General features: G+C 50.8%; 1 protein-coding gene across 1 annotated transcript in view; it reads right to left on the reverse strand.

Annotated features, from left to right (window-relative positions):
* LOC147673432 (tetraspanin-3-like) overlaps window positions 1-12,106 on the reverse strand; it is a 51,512-nt gene extending 39,406 nt beyond the window's left edge. Inside the window, exons 1-3 of the mRNA XM_086947300.1 lie at window positions 11,931-12,106; window positions 2,125-2,316; window positions 71-145 (exon numbers count right to left, since the gene is read on the reverse strand). Coding sequence (XP_086803426.1) covers window positions 71-145; window positions 2,125-2,316; window positions 11,931-11,993 — 330 coding nt within the window. The 5' untranslated portion in view covers window positions 11,994-12,106. The remainder of the gene's footprint in view (window positions 1-70; window positions 146-2,124; window positions 2,317-11,930) is intronic.
* Window positions 12,107-14,102: the final 1,996 nt, after the last annotated feature.

The following is a 14,102-nucleotide window of genomic DNA, read 5'->3' on the forward strand; positions in this document are numbered from 1 at the left end:
CACTTAATGTCAGACTAACAATAATGAATACCCAAAGAAAACCTAGATTAATTAAGTTGTTACCACTTACTCTGTTTGAATAGATGAAACCCAAGACTGCAGCAGATGCTTCCAGACAAAGGAGGATAACGATGAAGTACATAAACTGTAAAATGAAAAGAATGATTAAGAAACTAGTGGCTTATGGTAACAATGTCCTTTGAAATTAATCACTTTAGCAACAATCTCAAAGTGTTTTTACTTTTAAAAAACATTACCATGGACACCAACAGCTATTTGCTTTAGATATAGGACGACGTTTCCAGTAACTTAAGTTACAGGTCGGAAAGATAGTTAAATGAATGAATGGAAATAAGCTATAGGAATCAAAATTCCATTAGTTTGTCATTCTGAAAACATTGGGAAATATACAAAAAGGTAGGAAATTGTGCGATTTCATGATAGTACGGTAAGCTCATATTCAACTTTAATTTTAAAAAAGTGTTCGAAAGGTGCCAAAATAATTTGCAGTGAAGAAAAAAAGTAGGGCAGTGAACTGCTCTGTGTGGGTACACTTTCCCTATGTTTGATGAATTACAAATCTCACAGGCCAACATGGTCATTGGTTGTGCAATAAATGTATTGGAGTGTAGAGCATACAATGTTAGATCTCTTATTCAAGAATTCAAATAGATGGGAATTTCTTAGCTTATTTTTTGCCTAAAGGAAACTATGCATTAAATTGGCACATTTTTGCTGCTCAAGTAATATCCAGAGAAGAAGTACTCTGCCCTCTGCAAGATTTCACAGTACCTATAAATCTGCTTCTATATTGACATTGTGTGTGATCGTCCTTTGGGAATTAAAAGATACACTGCAGTAGCTTGTATGTGGTAAATAATAAACCCAACAGGAGTATTGTCTTCTTCAGGATCAGAGTGTTAGGGGTCTCCACTTGTGCCATGAACCCCAAGGAAGGCAAGGTTATCAAAGAAGCTAGCAACTGGGGCGAAGCAAGCCGCCTGGCTTGTTATTGAGGAGAGGTGTGGACTCCTAATGCCCCTTTCGACAAGAGCTTATATCCCAGAGATGGGCGAGGCAGCTCAAACTTTTCTGTTGATCCAAAAAGGTCATAGATTCCTATTGAGTGTCAGGAAATCAACTGGGTGTTACACCCCAAAAAAATACAAGTATGACAACATATTAACTATATTTCATCATCTTTGCCCTCTGTGATATGAATTTGGAATGCAAGGCCATTTTCTTATCAACATGGGTAAAAATACAAAGTTGTTTCTTATGCTATATGTTGGGTGAATATTGTTTTCCATCTACTCACACTTGTGTAATGTGATGCGACAGCACAAAAGCCTCTGTAGGAACCAAAAATGTAAAGTCAGCCATGTCTTTGGGTAATGTTACAGTGGAACATTACATTGTTCTATACCACAGTTACATCTTAAGATGTACATCAGGTTCTGCTCATGGTTGGGGGTCAGCCATTGTACAAGAGGACAACGGGATGTTAAAAAATGTTTGTGGGCAGTTCAAGGCAAGTCGTGATTGGCTCATCCTAACAGGGGTCACAAAATGAATGGTCTTACTCTCCACATATCCCACCACCTGGAAACGTCAGAATCTTCCATGAATAACCTATAAATGGAATACTCCTTTGGCATGAGGAAGTGGTTACAAAATGGCGCCTTTTCTGATGAGTCCAATGCGGTTTAATGCCGTCTATGTTACTCTAGCCTCCATCAAGGACAGTGCTAATAGGCTAGAATTCTTGAGCAAGACAATATGGATTGTTAGACAGCAACATTGCAAAATAGTATCGCTGGATACGTGTAGTATACTTTATTAGGTGAACACTTAAAACACTTTTAAATCAGTGTGTAAATGTAAAAATATTACATAATCATGTCTCAAAATGTACTGCACACTTTGCCTTAAACTGCTAAATATTCTGCATAGCTTACTTTTTCTGAACCCAAAAATATAGTCATCCCAGCTACATAATTTGGCCCTTCACCGATGCATAATTCTCTTGGCCATGATGGACGAATGAATGAACTTATTCTGGACTCAGGTGTCTGGTCTAAATTTACCAGCTGCTAAGACTCAAAAAAAAAAGTTAGTACTCACAGTCCCTTGCTGGCATCGAGCGTCTTTCGTGGGAACGCAGCACCCCACAAATCCGGTGAAAAAGAGGAGGCCGGCAGCTGCTACAGCCAGAGCGCTGGGCAAGATGAAGTAGAGGTCTTGGAAGAAATACTGGAAGTACTTGCAGGTCAGAAACAAACTAACACCAGCATAGCAGAGAAAACCTCCAGAGCCCTAAAAGAAAATAGATTTTTTTTTTAAAGTTAATTTTGTGCTAAAATGTAAGGCGTGTGGAATCACAATTAGAAAAAGGTTTCTCAGAAGTTTGAAAACTTAAAATAAATGGTCACCTTTTCTGTTTGTTTCACAAATAAATCAATCAGACTTGATCGTGCAATGCGGACATATCTTTGCTGCAAGTTTCAGAGTGATTCTAGACACTTAGGGGCAGATTATGATCGCGGACGGACTTGCGTCCGTGATCATTGAGGAGGAGGGGACCTCCGCATGGGCTGCGGAGTTCCCTCCTGTGCAATTAGGATGTGACCGCCAGGGTGGCGGTCACATCCTCTATTTTTAACATTGCAGCGGGTGCAGCTTCAAGCTGCACCCGCGGCAATGTTAAAAATGCACGCATTGCATTTGCATGCAGAAAGAGGCAGGCACCGTGCGGTGCCTGCCGCTTTCTGCATGCAAATGCAGGGGGGTACCATAGGTACCCCCCATGTGCACCCCCACCCCCCCTTCACCTAGGGGGCCCGCAACGGGCCCCCTAGGTGAAGATCCGTATGCTTTTCCACGGCGGAAAACCCGCCGCGGAAAGCACTTTTAAAATCCCATCCTGATATGGCGGACGGTGTCTGAGAGACACCGTCACCATATCAGAGCTTTTCCGCCGCGGTTGTAAGCCGACCACGGCGGAAAAGCTGCGGACGGAAACCAGGACCCACCAGCCATCCTAATGTGGCGGTGGGTCCTTGGTCAGTCCGCTGCGGTTTTTCCGCATCCTCGGGGCCGGCGGTGGCTTCCGCCGGCCCCGAGGATGCGGAAAAACCGCAATCATAATCGGCCCCTAAATGTAATGTGTTTGTGAGCGTTGCTCTTGCTAGCTTTTCAGCAGTGCCACAGTTCGATTGCCAGACGGATATTGTAGCGAGGAAGATTATTAACATGTCCATGGAAGTCCTCCTGTCCCAAATGGTCCCAAGACAGTCTCCTCAGTACGGTTCATGGTTAGAAAGATAGATAAATGGATGGAGGGATGGAAGCTATTGGAACCAAGATTCCCCAACAAGGAAGGTCACAAATATAAAGCCCGCCAGGATGGGCGTAGACGAGACTCAATCGTGCAGGAGTTCGAGCCACTTCAGATTTTGCACCCAGCTCAGAACTTCGATACAGTTTACTAAAGTATGAATGCTGGCGCGCTTCTTGTGTGCACAATAAAGGTATTTCAGAGGGTATGACCTCACCAGCACCCAATGCTGTGCTTCGCCTCATTTTGAGACTCCATCTACTTCATATGGAAGGTGAAAGAACTAATTTGAGTATTTCAGGGGAGCGAGGATGTATGCCAGAAGATCTTCTAATCTAGAACCCTATTCCAGAGAGTGTGTTCGGCTTGAGGGTAAGAGTGGGGCAATGACAGTAGAGCCTCATAAAATTGCATATTTCCACGGCTTCAGGATTGCTCTGGTTAAGTCTTCTTAAATGCATTCATCTTTTCTGCATGCAGGACACCCTGACCACTTTCGGGAGGGTTCCGTTGCATCCACTAAAAACCCAGTCTCCAGAGTGCGCTGGAAGGCCTGCTTTTTGAGGGATTGGTTGTACACAGGACACCCAGTCCACTTTAGAGAGGGACTGGTTGCACACAGGACACCCTTCCATTCAGTTGCACACAGGACACCCCATCCCCTTGAGGGATTGGTTGCTTGCACACATGACACCCTTTGCTCATCGGTTGCAAGCAGGACACCCTGACCACTCTTGGGAGGGTTCTGTTCTATCCACTAAAACCCCAGTCTTCAGAGTGCGCTGGAAGGCCCGCTTTGTAAAAGCTGCATGCAGCTTTAGAACCACGCACGGGCCCCTCTGAAAGTGTGCATGTCCCACGATTGTGTGTAATCAGCATCGGATTGGTGACGCGGGCACTCGGGCAATGCCAGAGGGGCCGGTATCTGACTTCCAGCTGTGGAATGCTTTTTGAGCAGCCTGAGGGGAAAATTTGGCAGTTTCTGCCTAGTTGGATGCCACCAGCGGCCCAGTGGGTGCCCGAATGGCCTTTCTGGAGGCAGATGGGTGTCTATTACCTCCCTTTTTGAGGGATTGGTTACACACAGGACATCCTTCCGCTCATCGGTTGCATACAGGACACCCAGTCCGCTCTAGAAAGGGGTTGGCTGCACACAGGATGCCCAGTCCGCTCTAGAAATGGATTGGTTGCACACAGGACACCCTTCCACTCATCTGTGGCACACAGGACACCCAGTCCGCTCTAGAGAGGGACTGGTTACAGACAGGACACCCAGTCCACTCTAGAGAGGGATTGGTTGCACACAGGACACTCTTCCGCTCTAGAGAGGGATTGGTTGTACACAGGACACCCTTCCGCTCTAGAAATGGATTGGTTACACACAGGACATCCTTCCGCTCATCGGTTGCATACAGGACACCCAGTCCGCTCTACAAAGGGATTGGCTGCACACAGGATGCCCAGTCCGCTCTAGAAAGGGATTGGCTGCACACAGGATGCCCAGTCCGCTCTAGATATGGATTGGTTGCACACAGGCCACCTCTCCGCTCGAGAGGGATTGTACACAGGACACCCTTCCGCTCTAGAGAGGGATTGGTTGCACACAGGACACCCTTCCACTCATCTGTGGCACACAGGACACCCAGTCCGCTCTAGAGAGGGATTGGTTGCACACAGGACACCCTTCCGCTCAGTTGCACACAGGACACCCCGTCCACTTGAGGGATTGGTTGCACACAGGACACCCTTTGCTCATCAGTTGCACACAGGACACCCTTTGCTCATCAGTCGCACGCAGGATACCCTGACCACTCTTGGGAGGGTTCTGTTGCATCCACTAAAACCCCAGTCTTCAGAGTGCGCTGGAAGGCCTGCTTTGAAAAAGCTGCATGCAGCTTTAGAACCAAGCACGGGCCCCTCTGAAAGTGTGCATGTCCCACGATTGTGTGTAATCCGCATCGGATTGGTGACGCGGGCACTCGGGCAATGCCAGAGGGGCGGGTATCTGACTTCCAGCTGTGGATTGCTTTTTGAGCAGCCTGAGGGGAAAATTTGGCAGTTTCTGCCTAGTTGGATGCCACCAGCGGCCCAGTGGGTGCCAGAGTGGCCTTTCTGGAGGCAGGTGGGTGTCTATTACCTCCCTTTTTGAGGGATTGGTTACACACAGGACATCCTTCCGCTCATCGGTTGCATACAGGACACCCAGTCCGCTCTACAAAGGGATTGGCTGCACACAGGATGCCCAGTCCGCTCTAGAAAGGGATTGGCTGCACACAGGATGCCCAGTCCGCTCTAGATATGGATTGGTTGCACACAGGCCACCTCTCCGCTCGAGAGGGATTGTACACAGGACACCCCGTCCACTCCTGAGAGGGATTAGTTGCACACAGGACACACACTCTGCTCTAGAGAGGGATTGGTTGCACACAGGACACCCTTCCACTCATCTGTGGCACACAGGACACCCAGTCCGCTCTAGAGAGGGATTGGTTGCACACAGGACACCCTTCCACTCATCTGTGGCACACAGGACACCCAGTCCGCTCTAGAGAGGGACTGGTTACACACAGGACACTCTTCCGCTCTAGAGAGGGATTGGTTGTACACAGGACACCCTTCCGCTCTAGAGAAGGATTGGTTGTACACAGGACACCCTTCCGCTCTAGAGAAGGATTGGTTGCACACCGGACACCCACTCCCCTCTAGAGAGGGATTGGTTGCACACAGGACACCCTACCGCTCATGGGTTGCACACAGGACACCCAGTTCGCGCTAGAGAGGGACTGGTTGCACACAGGACACCCAGTCCACTATAGAGAGGGATTGGTTGCACACAGGACACCCAGTTCGCTTTAGAGAGGGACTGGTTGCACACAGGACACCCTTCCGCTCAGTTGCACACAGGACACCCCATCCCCTTGAGGGATTGGTTGCACACAGGACACCTTTTGCTCATCCGTTGCACACAGCACACCCGACCACTCTTGGGAGGCTTCTGTTCTATCCACTAAAACCCCAGTCTTCAGAGTGCGCTGGAAGGCCTGCTTTGTAAAAGCTGCATGCAGCTTTAGAACCACGCACGGGCCCCTCTGAAAGTGTGCATGTCCCACGATTGTGTGTAATCAGCATCGGATTGGTGACGCGGGCACTCGGGCAATGCCAGAGGGGCCGGTATCTGACTTCCAGCTGTGGATTGCTTTTTGAGCAGCCTGAGGGGAAAATTTGGCAGTTTCTGCATAGTTGGATGCCACCAGCGGCCCAGTGGGTGCCCGAGTGGCCTTTTTGGAGGCAGATGGGTGTCTATTACCTCCCTTTTTGAGGGATTGGTTACACACAGGACATCCTTCCGCTCATCGGTTGCATACAGGACACCCAGTCCGCTCTAGAAAGGGGTTGGCTGCACACAGGATGCCCAGTCCGCTCTAGAAATGGATTGGTTGCACACAGGACACCCTTCCACTCATCTGTGGCACACAGGACACCCAGTCCGCTCTAGAGAGGGACTGGTTACACACAGGACACCCAGTCCACTCTAGAGAGGGATTGGTTGCACACAGGACACTCTTCCGCTCTAGAGAGGGATTGGTTGTACACAGGACACCCTTCCGCTCTAGAGAGGGATTGGTTGCACACAGGACACCCTTCCGCTCTAGAGAGGGATTGGTTGCACACAGGACACCCTTCCGCTCTAGAGAGGGATTGGTTGCACACAGGACACCCTTCCGCTCTAGAGAGGGATTGGTTGCACGCAGGACACCCTACCGCTCATGGGTTGCACACAGGACACCCAGTTCGCTCTAGAGAGGGGCTGGTTACACACAGGACACCCAGTCCACTCTAGAGAGGGATTGGTTGCACACAGGACACTCTTCCGCTCTAGAGAGGGATTGGTTGTACACAGGACACCCTTCCGCTCTAGAGAGGGATTGGTTGCACACAGGACACCCTTCCGCTCTAGAGAGGGATTGGTTGCACACAGGACACCCTACCGCTCATGGGTTGCACACAGGACACCCAGTTCGCTCTAGAGAGGGGCTGGTTGCACACAGGACACCCTTCCGCTCAGTTGCACACAGGACACCCCCGTCCACTCGAGAGGGATTGGTTGCACACAGGACACCTGTCTGCTCGAGAGGTATTGGTTGCAAACAGGTCACCTGTCTGCTCATCGGTTGCACACAGGACACCCTTTGCTCATCGGTCACACGCAGGATACCCTGACCACTCTTGGGAGGGTTCTGTTGCATCCACTAAAACCCCAGTCTTCAGAGTGCGCTGGAAGGTCTGCTTTGAAAAAGCTGCATGCAGCTTTAGAACCAAGCACAGGCCCCTCTGCAAGTATGTGTGTATGTCCCATGATGGTGTGATCAGCATCGGACTGGTGACGCGGGCACTCGGGCAATGCCAGAGGGGCCGGTATCTGACTTCCAGCTATGGGTTGCTTTTTTGAGCAGCCTGGGGGGCAGATTTGGGGGTTTCTGCATAGTTGGATTCCGCCAGCGGCCCAGTGGGTGTCCGAGTGGCGTTTCTGGTGGCAGATGGGTATCTATTACCTCCCTTTTACCAACAGGCGGAGGTGTCACTACCTTTCTCTCCCTGGGGCGGCCCATTAATATATTTATATGCATATTGAGCTGGGTAGGGGGCCTGAGCAAAAGTGCCCTGACTTTTTTTCAGGGGTGTGTTTCTCCAGTGTAAACTAATCCTTGCTTTTTTTAACCGCCCCACCCCCTTTTTAAAAAAAAAAAAAAAAAATTCGCCGAAGCAGTGTTTCGCAAAAAGGCAAAATGCAAATGTGAGCCACTTTATATTTTAGCGTGCCCTGGCCGATTTTTAATCCCAATCCAACCCTGTACACATACCCCTAGTGCAGGTAAACGCACATCCTGACCCAAGCCCTGTGCGCGTGACGGCCTGCACAAAGCAGCCAGCGTGAGTCACCGTCACGTGCAGGGCACGTGACCGCCGCAGCACAGCACTCTCTGGAGATTGCACAACCTGGGAAGTGGCCCGCCGTGAACCGGTCCGAGAGAAATCACGGCGGAGGCGCGGATCCTGCGGAGCTCTACACACAGACTGCATAAGAGCAAAAGCAGGGCCTGTTGAACTGCGCGTTTTTGCCTCGGTGGCGTTTTCCGCATAATTATGGGTTTGCCACATAATCCATCTGGTGATCAATAAACTGCCAGTTCTGGAGCGTTTGCATGTCACCATAGAGCTCTGTGTGGAAAAGATAACGCTGTTCCATCCAATCACAACAGTTTCTGCTACCCTCAAAGCACAATTGTCTCCAACTGAGAACACAACAACTAGGCGCTAGGGTCAATCTTAGCACGTGGTAAAGAATGCCTAGATTGTAGCGTGATTTCTGATTGGCTGGTCCAAAGTACTGCTTCTAATTTAAGTTCACTGTGTGTAAGATGTGGGAAAATACAGCCAGTCAAACAGGTTGCTCTATTTTGGGAGCTTAAGGGTGAAGGGTGAAGCGCCTATAGGCGGTAACGGCAACTATTGCCCTTTCCAGAGGTTGTTAACTCTGGAAAACTATGAGTGGGGCAAAGGGGCATACCGACTTTGTTTCTCTGATTCCTATGCATACTTTTCGTGTACGTGTGGCTATACGATGCACATCTGTCTTTGCTGGCTTGTTGCCAACCCACCAGCAATTCTTCAGTGTTTTTAGGCGCAATTATGAATGTTGCCACATAATCCATCATCTGCTGCATAATTTAACAAAAAAATATTTTTTTACAGCTCAAACGGATCGAAAGTTAAAAATAGCGCGATTCTTGTTGGTGTGCAGCAGAAGGCACTGCAACTAACAGTTGCACAATTTGATGTATTGGTTTGTTAAACTACTACAATAAGGGCATGCCGTTTTCCAGACAGAGTTAACATTTGTAAAAATGGCCAAATAATTAGCTTATACTATCACAGAATTTGCAGCATCATACTGCATATATTATCCATTTTCTTGTCTAATAATTTAGTAAACCCTACGGTATCATTTGGTCCTCTTTTGCCGCATAATTTCAGTGGCTCTTCCCAAGTGCAGAGCCACTGGAATGAATAGTTTTTTTAGTTGCTGCATTTTCCATATAATTATGGGTTTGACACATAATACACTATCGGCGCTTTATTATCTGCAGAGTTTGCCAAATAAGTGAATTTCTAGCTCAAACAAATTAAAGTTACAAAACTGTATAGGAAAAGCTGAAGCAAAACGCAAACTGGCAGGGATATGTTTGCACCTAGTTAGGATAAAAAGTATTTTTAGCCTAAAAAACAAATAAAAGAATAAACCAGCAACACGAGATTACTTACAAATGTTGACAATGGGACAATTATGCTTTTGCCCCCTTCTGACTATGGTGACGTGTGCGCCATGGTCGCATTGGCATTTCCATAAATTCGGTTGGAACCAGCCCCCACCCCCTTATAATCTATAACTTTGCCTGGGCCATGCCCTGCGGCCTGTTCATGTCTGCACAGAGAATGTGCGCGGTTGCTCATTCACTATAAATACACCTCGTTGGGGAAGATTGCCGCGGGCAGGTGCTTGGCAAGAATAAATACCGATGCAGAATTGTTAAACCGAAGTGTGGGGTGAAGGTGAAAAGAGCCGCGCCTTTCAATGCAGAGGAGCAGGCAGGCGAAATATGTACAAGACAAAACGTGCACGTATGGCGTTAAAAAGATTTTTTTTAATGTACACGGGTTATCCTGAATAACTGTAAGGAGAACAATTTTAAACATCGTCAGCTTGTGTGGAAAACCTGTCTACCTATCCTATAGATTAAAGGTCTTTTTGAACGTGTTTAACACGGTTGCAAAAATAAAGTTTCACACTTTTTTAAATAAAAAAATAAAAAAATATTCGTTCCTTCAGTGCAGCTTTAAGGGTATCCTACCTGCCACCAAGAGCATTACTTGACCCACTGGCACCATGTGACGTCGAGACATGGCGCGCATTAGTTGGCTTTAAAGAGGGGTGTCATGTTTGGGGGTGTCCACGTTGGAGGCGAGGTGAGTCTGGTAATGTCTTGGTGGAAGTAAGTACCGTAGAAAGGATGCCCTGGGCTCTGGTGCAATCATGGAAAACGGGCCCTGTCCCTGCAGGTGCGGGGTAAAATGAGCGATCATCAGGGTTTAATGCGCCGCTTGGGACCCGGGGCCACTGCACCTGCTGCACCGGTGGTCGCTGCGCCTCTGAGGTGATGCCGAGAGGATGAGGCGCAAGGGCCATTGGCTGGGAAGCAGGGCTTCGCCATCCCGAGGGGGTGGGTGTCAGCAGAGGAGACGGCCGTTTGTAAGTAGGGCAGGTGAGAGATGGTGGTTGCAAGCAGGGTAGGGCAGAGGGGAAGTTTGTAAGCAGGGCGGATGAGAGATGGTGGTTGTAAGCAGGGTAGGGCAGAGGGGAAGTTTGTAAGCAGGGCAGGTGAGAGATGGTGGTTGTAAGCAGGGCAGGGCAGAGGGGAAGTTTGTAAGCAGGGCGGATGAGAGATGGTGGTTGTAAGCAGGGTAGGGCAGAGGGGAAGTTTGTAAGCAGGGCAGGTGAGAGATGGTGGTTGTAAGCAGGGTAGGGCAGAGGGGACGTTTGTAAGCAGGGCAGGTGAGAGATGGTTGTTGTAAACAGGGTAGGGCAGAGGGGCCGTTTGTAAGCAGGGCGGATGAGAGATGGTGGTTGTAAGCAGGGTAGGGCAGAGGGGACGTTTGTAAGTAGGGCAGTGAGAGATGGTGGTTGTAAGCAGGGTAGGGCAGAGGGGACGTTTGTAAGCAGGGCAGGTGAGAGATGGTGGTTGTAAGCAGGGCAGGGCAGAGGGGCCGTTTGTAAGCAGGTCGGTTGAGAGATGGTGGTTGTAAGCAGGGTAGGGCAGAGGGGACGTTTGTAAGCAGGGCAGGTGAGATGGTGGTTGTAAGCAGGGCAGGGCAGAGGGACCGTTTGTAAGCAGGTCGGTTGAGAGATGGTGGTTGTAAGCAGGGCAGGGCAGAGGGACCGTTTGTAAGCAGGTCGGTTGGGAGATGGTGGTTGGAAGCAGGGGAGATGAGGTGGTTGGAAGCAGGGGAGATGAGGTGGTTGGAAGCAGGGGAGATGAGGTGGTTGGAAGCAGGGGAGATGAGAGGGGTCGAATGCTGGTAGCAGGGAAGGGGAGAGGAGGTGGATGCAAGCAGAGGAGAGGGGCCGTTTGTAAGCAGAGCAGGCGAGAGAAGGTGGTTAGAAGCAGGGCAGGCAAGAGGGGTCGATTGTTGTAAGGACAGGTGAGAAGAGATGGTTGGAAGCAGGGCAGTGGAGAGGTGACGATTGTTGTAGGCTGGGGAGAGGATGGGGTTATAAGCAGGGCAGATGAAAGGGTCAACATGTAAGCGGGGCGGGGGAGATTGCTGTAAGCGGGGCGGGATGCAGGAGGAACAGGTGGCATACAAAGGTGGTGAGCAGGTAGGTGAGAAGGCCGGTAGTACGCAGGGCAGTGGGCCCAGTAGTGTCGGCGGTAGGTGACCCGCTGGGTGGCAGAATAGACGTGCTGGTGGCAGGGCAGGTGGCCCCCCGGGAAGCACCCCCTTCCCTGTGAGACCCGGCGTCGCTGCACCTCACCCAGAACAGGAAGCTGACGGTCTTAAGCAGGCAGAGGCAGCCGCCCCCCGGCCGGTCCACCATGGCGTGGCCCCCGCTGTCCGAGCCCGGAGATGCTTCGATGGGCCTCCCTGAACCCTCCCGTGGCGCTTCCCTCCCCGAGCCCCGGCACACTCCCTGCTCCTCCCCGTCCTCTTCGCACTGCCTTCGGTTTCAGGAACCGCTCCCAAGCCCGGCCCGCCCTTTAAAGAGGCAGCCAAGGCCTGTGACGTCCAAGCGGCTCCAGGTGGGCTTAATCTATGGAAGGAAGCGGTGTGGCCTCCGTCGGTGCGGCAGGTGCAGTGGCACCGGCGCCCAGAGGCTTGATTATTGTTGTATTTTACAGTTCAAAAGATTGTGCATTACCCGAAAATGTATCGGATCCAGAGGGGGAGGAGACTGCTTCTTTCAAGGCCTAGGAACCAGGTCCTTCAAGGTACAAGTACCCTCCTCACAAGCAATTCTTTAAGTGGGATGCAAAAACTGGGGGGCTTTCAAAGGGGCGTGGCCAATGTAATTAAGTACGTGGGCTTAAAAACACGCACGCTAAAAATCTGTGCTTTGCATAGTGTGCCACTTGACTTGTATTGTGCTGTTTCTGTCATTGCATCCAGATATATGATACAACACATAACATCATACCTACAACAAGTCAGGACTATTGGCTTTGTCAATGGTTGTTAGTTGCATAAAATAAATAAGCAGCAACTACGGCTCGTATATAATATCAATCAATCAAACAATCATATCACTTGTATAGCGCGCTACTCACCCGGAAGGGTCTCAAGGCGCTTGGGGGAAGGGGGCCGCTACTGCTCGAACAGCCAGGTCTTGAGTTGTCTCCTGAAGGCGAGGTGGTCCTGGGTCAGCCGAAGGTGGATGGGCAGGGAGTTCCATGTCTTGGCCGCCAGGTGGGAGAAGGATCTGCCTCTGGCGGTGGCTCTTCGGATGCGTGGTACGGCGGCGAGGGCGAGGCTAGCGGATCGTAGCTGGCGGGTGGGCGTGTGGAAGGTCAGGCGGTCGTTGAGGTACTTGGGGCCCAGGTTGTGAAGAGACTTGTGTGCGTGGGTGAGGAGCCTGAACGTGATCCTCTTGTTGACGGGGAGCCAGTGCAGGTTCCTCAGGTGACCGGAGATGTGGCTGCGTCGAGGAATGTCTAGGATGAGTCGGGCGGAGGCGTTCTGGATGCGTTGTAGTCTTTTCTGTAGCTTGGCTGTGGTTCCGGCGTAGAGGGTGTTTCCGTAGTCCAGCCGGCTGGTGATGAGGGCCTGGGTGACCGTCTTCCTGGTTTCAATCGGGATCCATCGGAAGATCTTGCGGAGCATGCGGTGGGTGTGAAAGCATGAAGAGGAGACGGCGTTGACTTGTCTGGTCATGGAGAGGGAGGAGTCCAGGATGAAGCCCAGGTTGCGTGCGTGGTCTGTCGGCTTGGGGGCGGTGCCCAGGGCAGGGGGCAACCAGGAGTCGTCCCAGGCGGAGGGTGATGGTCCAAGGATGAGGACTTCCGTCTTGTCTGAGTTCAGTTTCAAGCGGCTGTTCTTCATCCACTCGGCGACGTCTTTCAACCCTTCGTGGAGGCTGGTTCTGGCGGTGTCGGGGTCTCTGGTGAGGGAGAGGATCAGCTGGGTGTCGTCGGCGTAGGAGATGATGTTGAGGTTGTGTCGGCGTGCGATGGCTGCGAGGGGTCTCATGTAGACGTTGAAGAGGGTTGGGCTGAGTGATGATCCTTGCGGGACGCCGCAGATGACTTCGGTGGCCTCGGATCTGAACGGAGGGAGGCGGACTCTCTGTGTTCTTCCAGCTAGGAACGAGATGATCCACTTCAGTGCCTTCTCTTGGATGCCGGTGTTGCTGAGGCACTGGACTAGGGTGCGGTGGCAGACAGTGTCGAACGCGGCGGAGAGGTCCAGGAGGATGAGTGCCGCTGTTTCCCCGTTGTCGAGAAGGGCTCGGATGTCGTCGGTGGCTGCGATGAGGGCGGTCTCGGTGCTGTGGTTGGCTTTGAAACCGGACTGCGAGGGGTCGAGGGATCCATTCGTCTCGAGGAAGGCGGCAAGCTGTCTGTTGGCGATCTTCTTGATGACTTTGGCAGGAAAAGAGAGGAGCGAGATGGGGCGGAAGTTCTTGAGGTCGGTGGGGTCCGCTGTTGGTTTC

This window comes from Lissotriton vulgaris, chromosome 12 (genome assembly GCF_964263255.1).
Source record: "Lissotriton vulgaris chromosome 12, aLisVul1.2, whole genome shotgun sequence".
NCBI lineage: Eukaryota > Metazoa > Chordata > Amphibia > Caudata > Salamandridae > Lissotriton > Lissotriton vulgaris.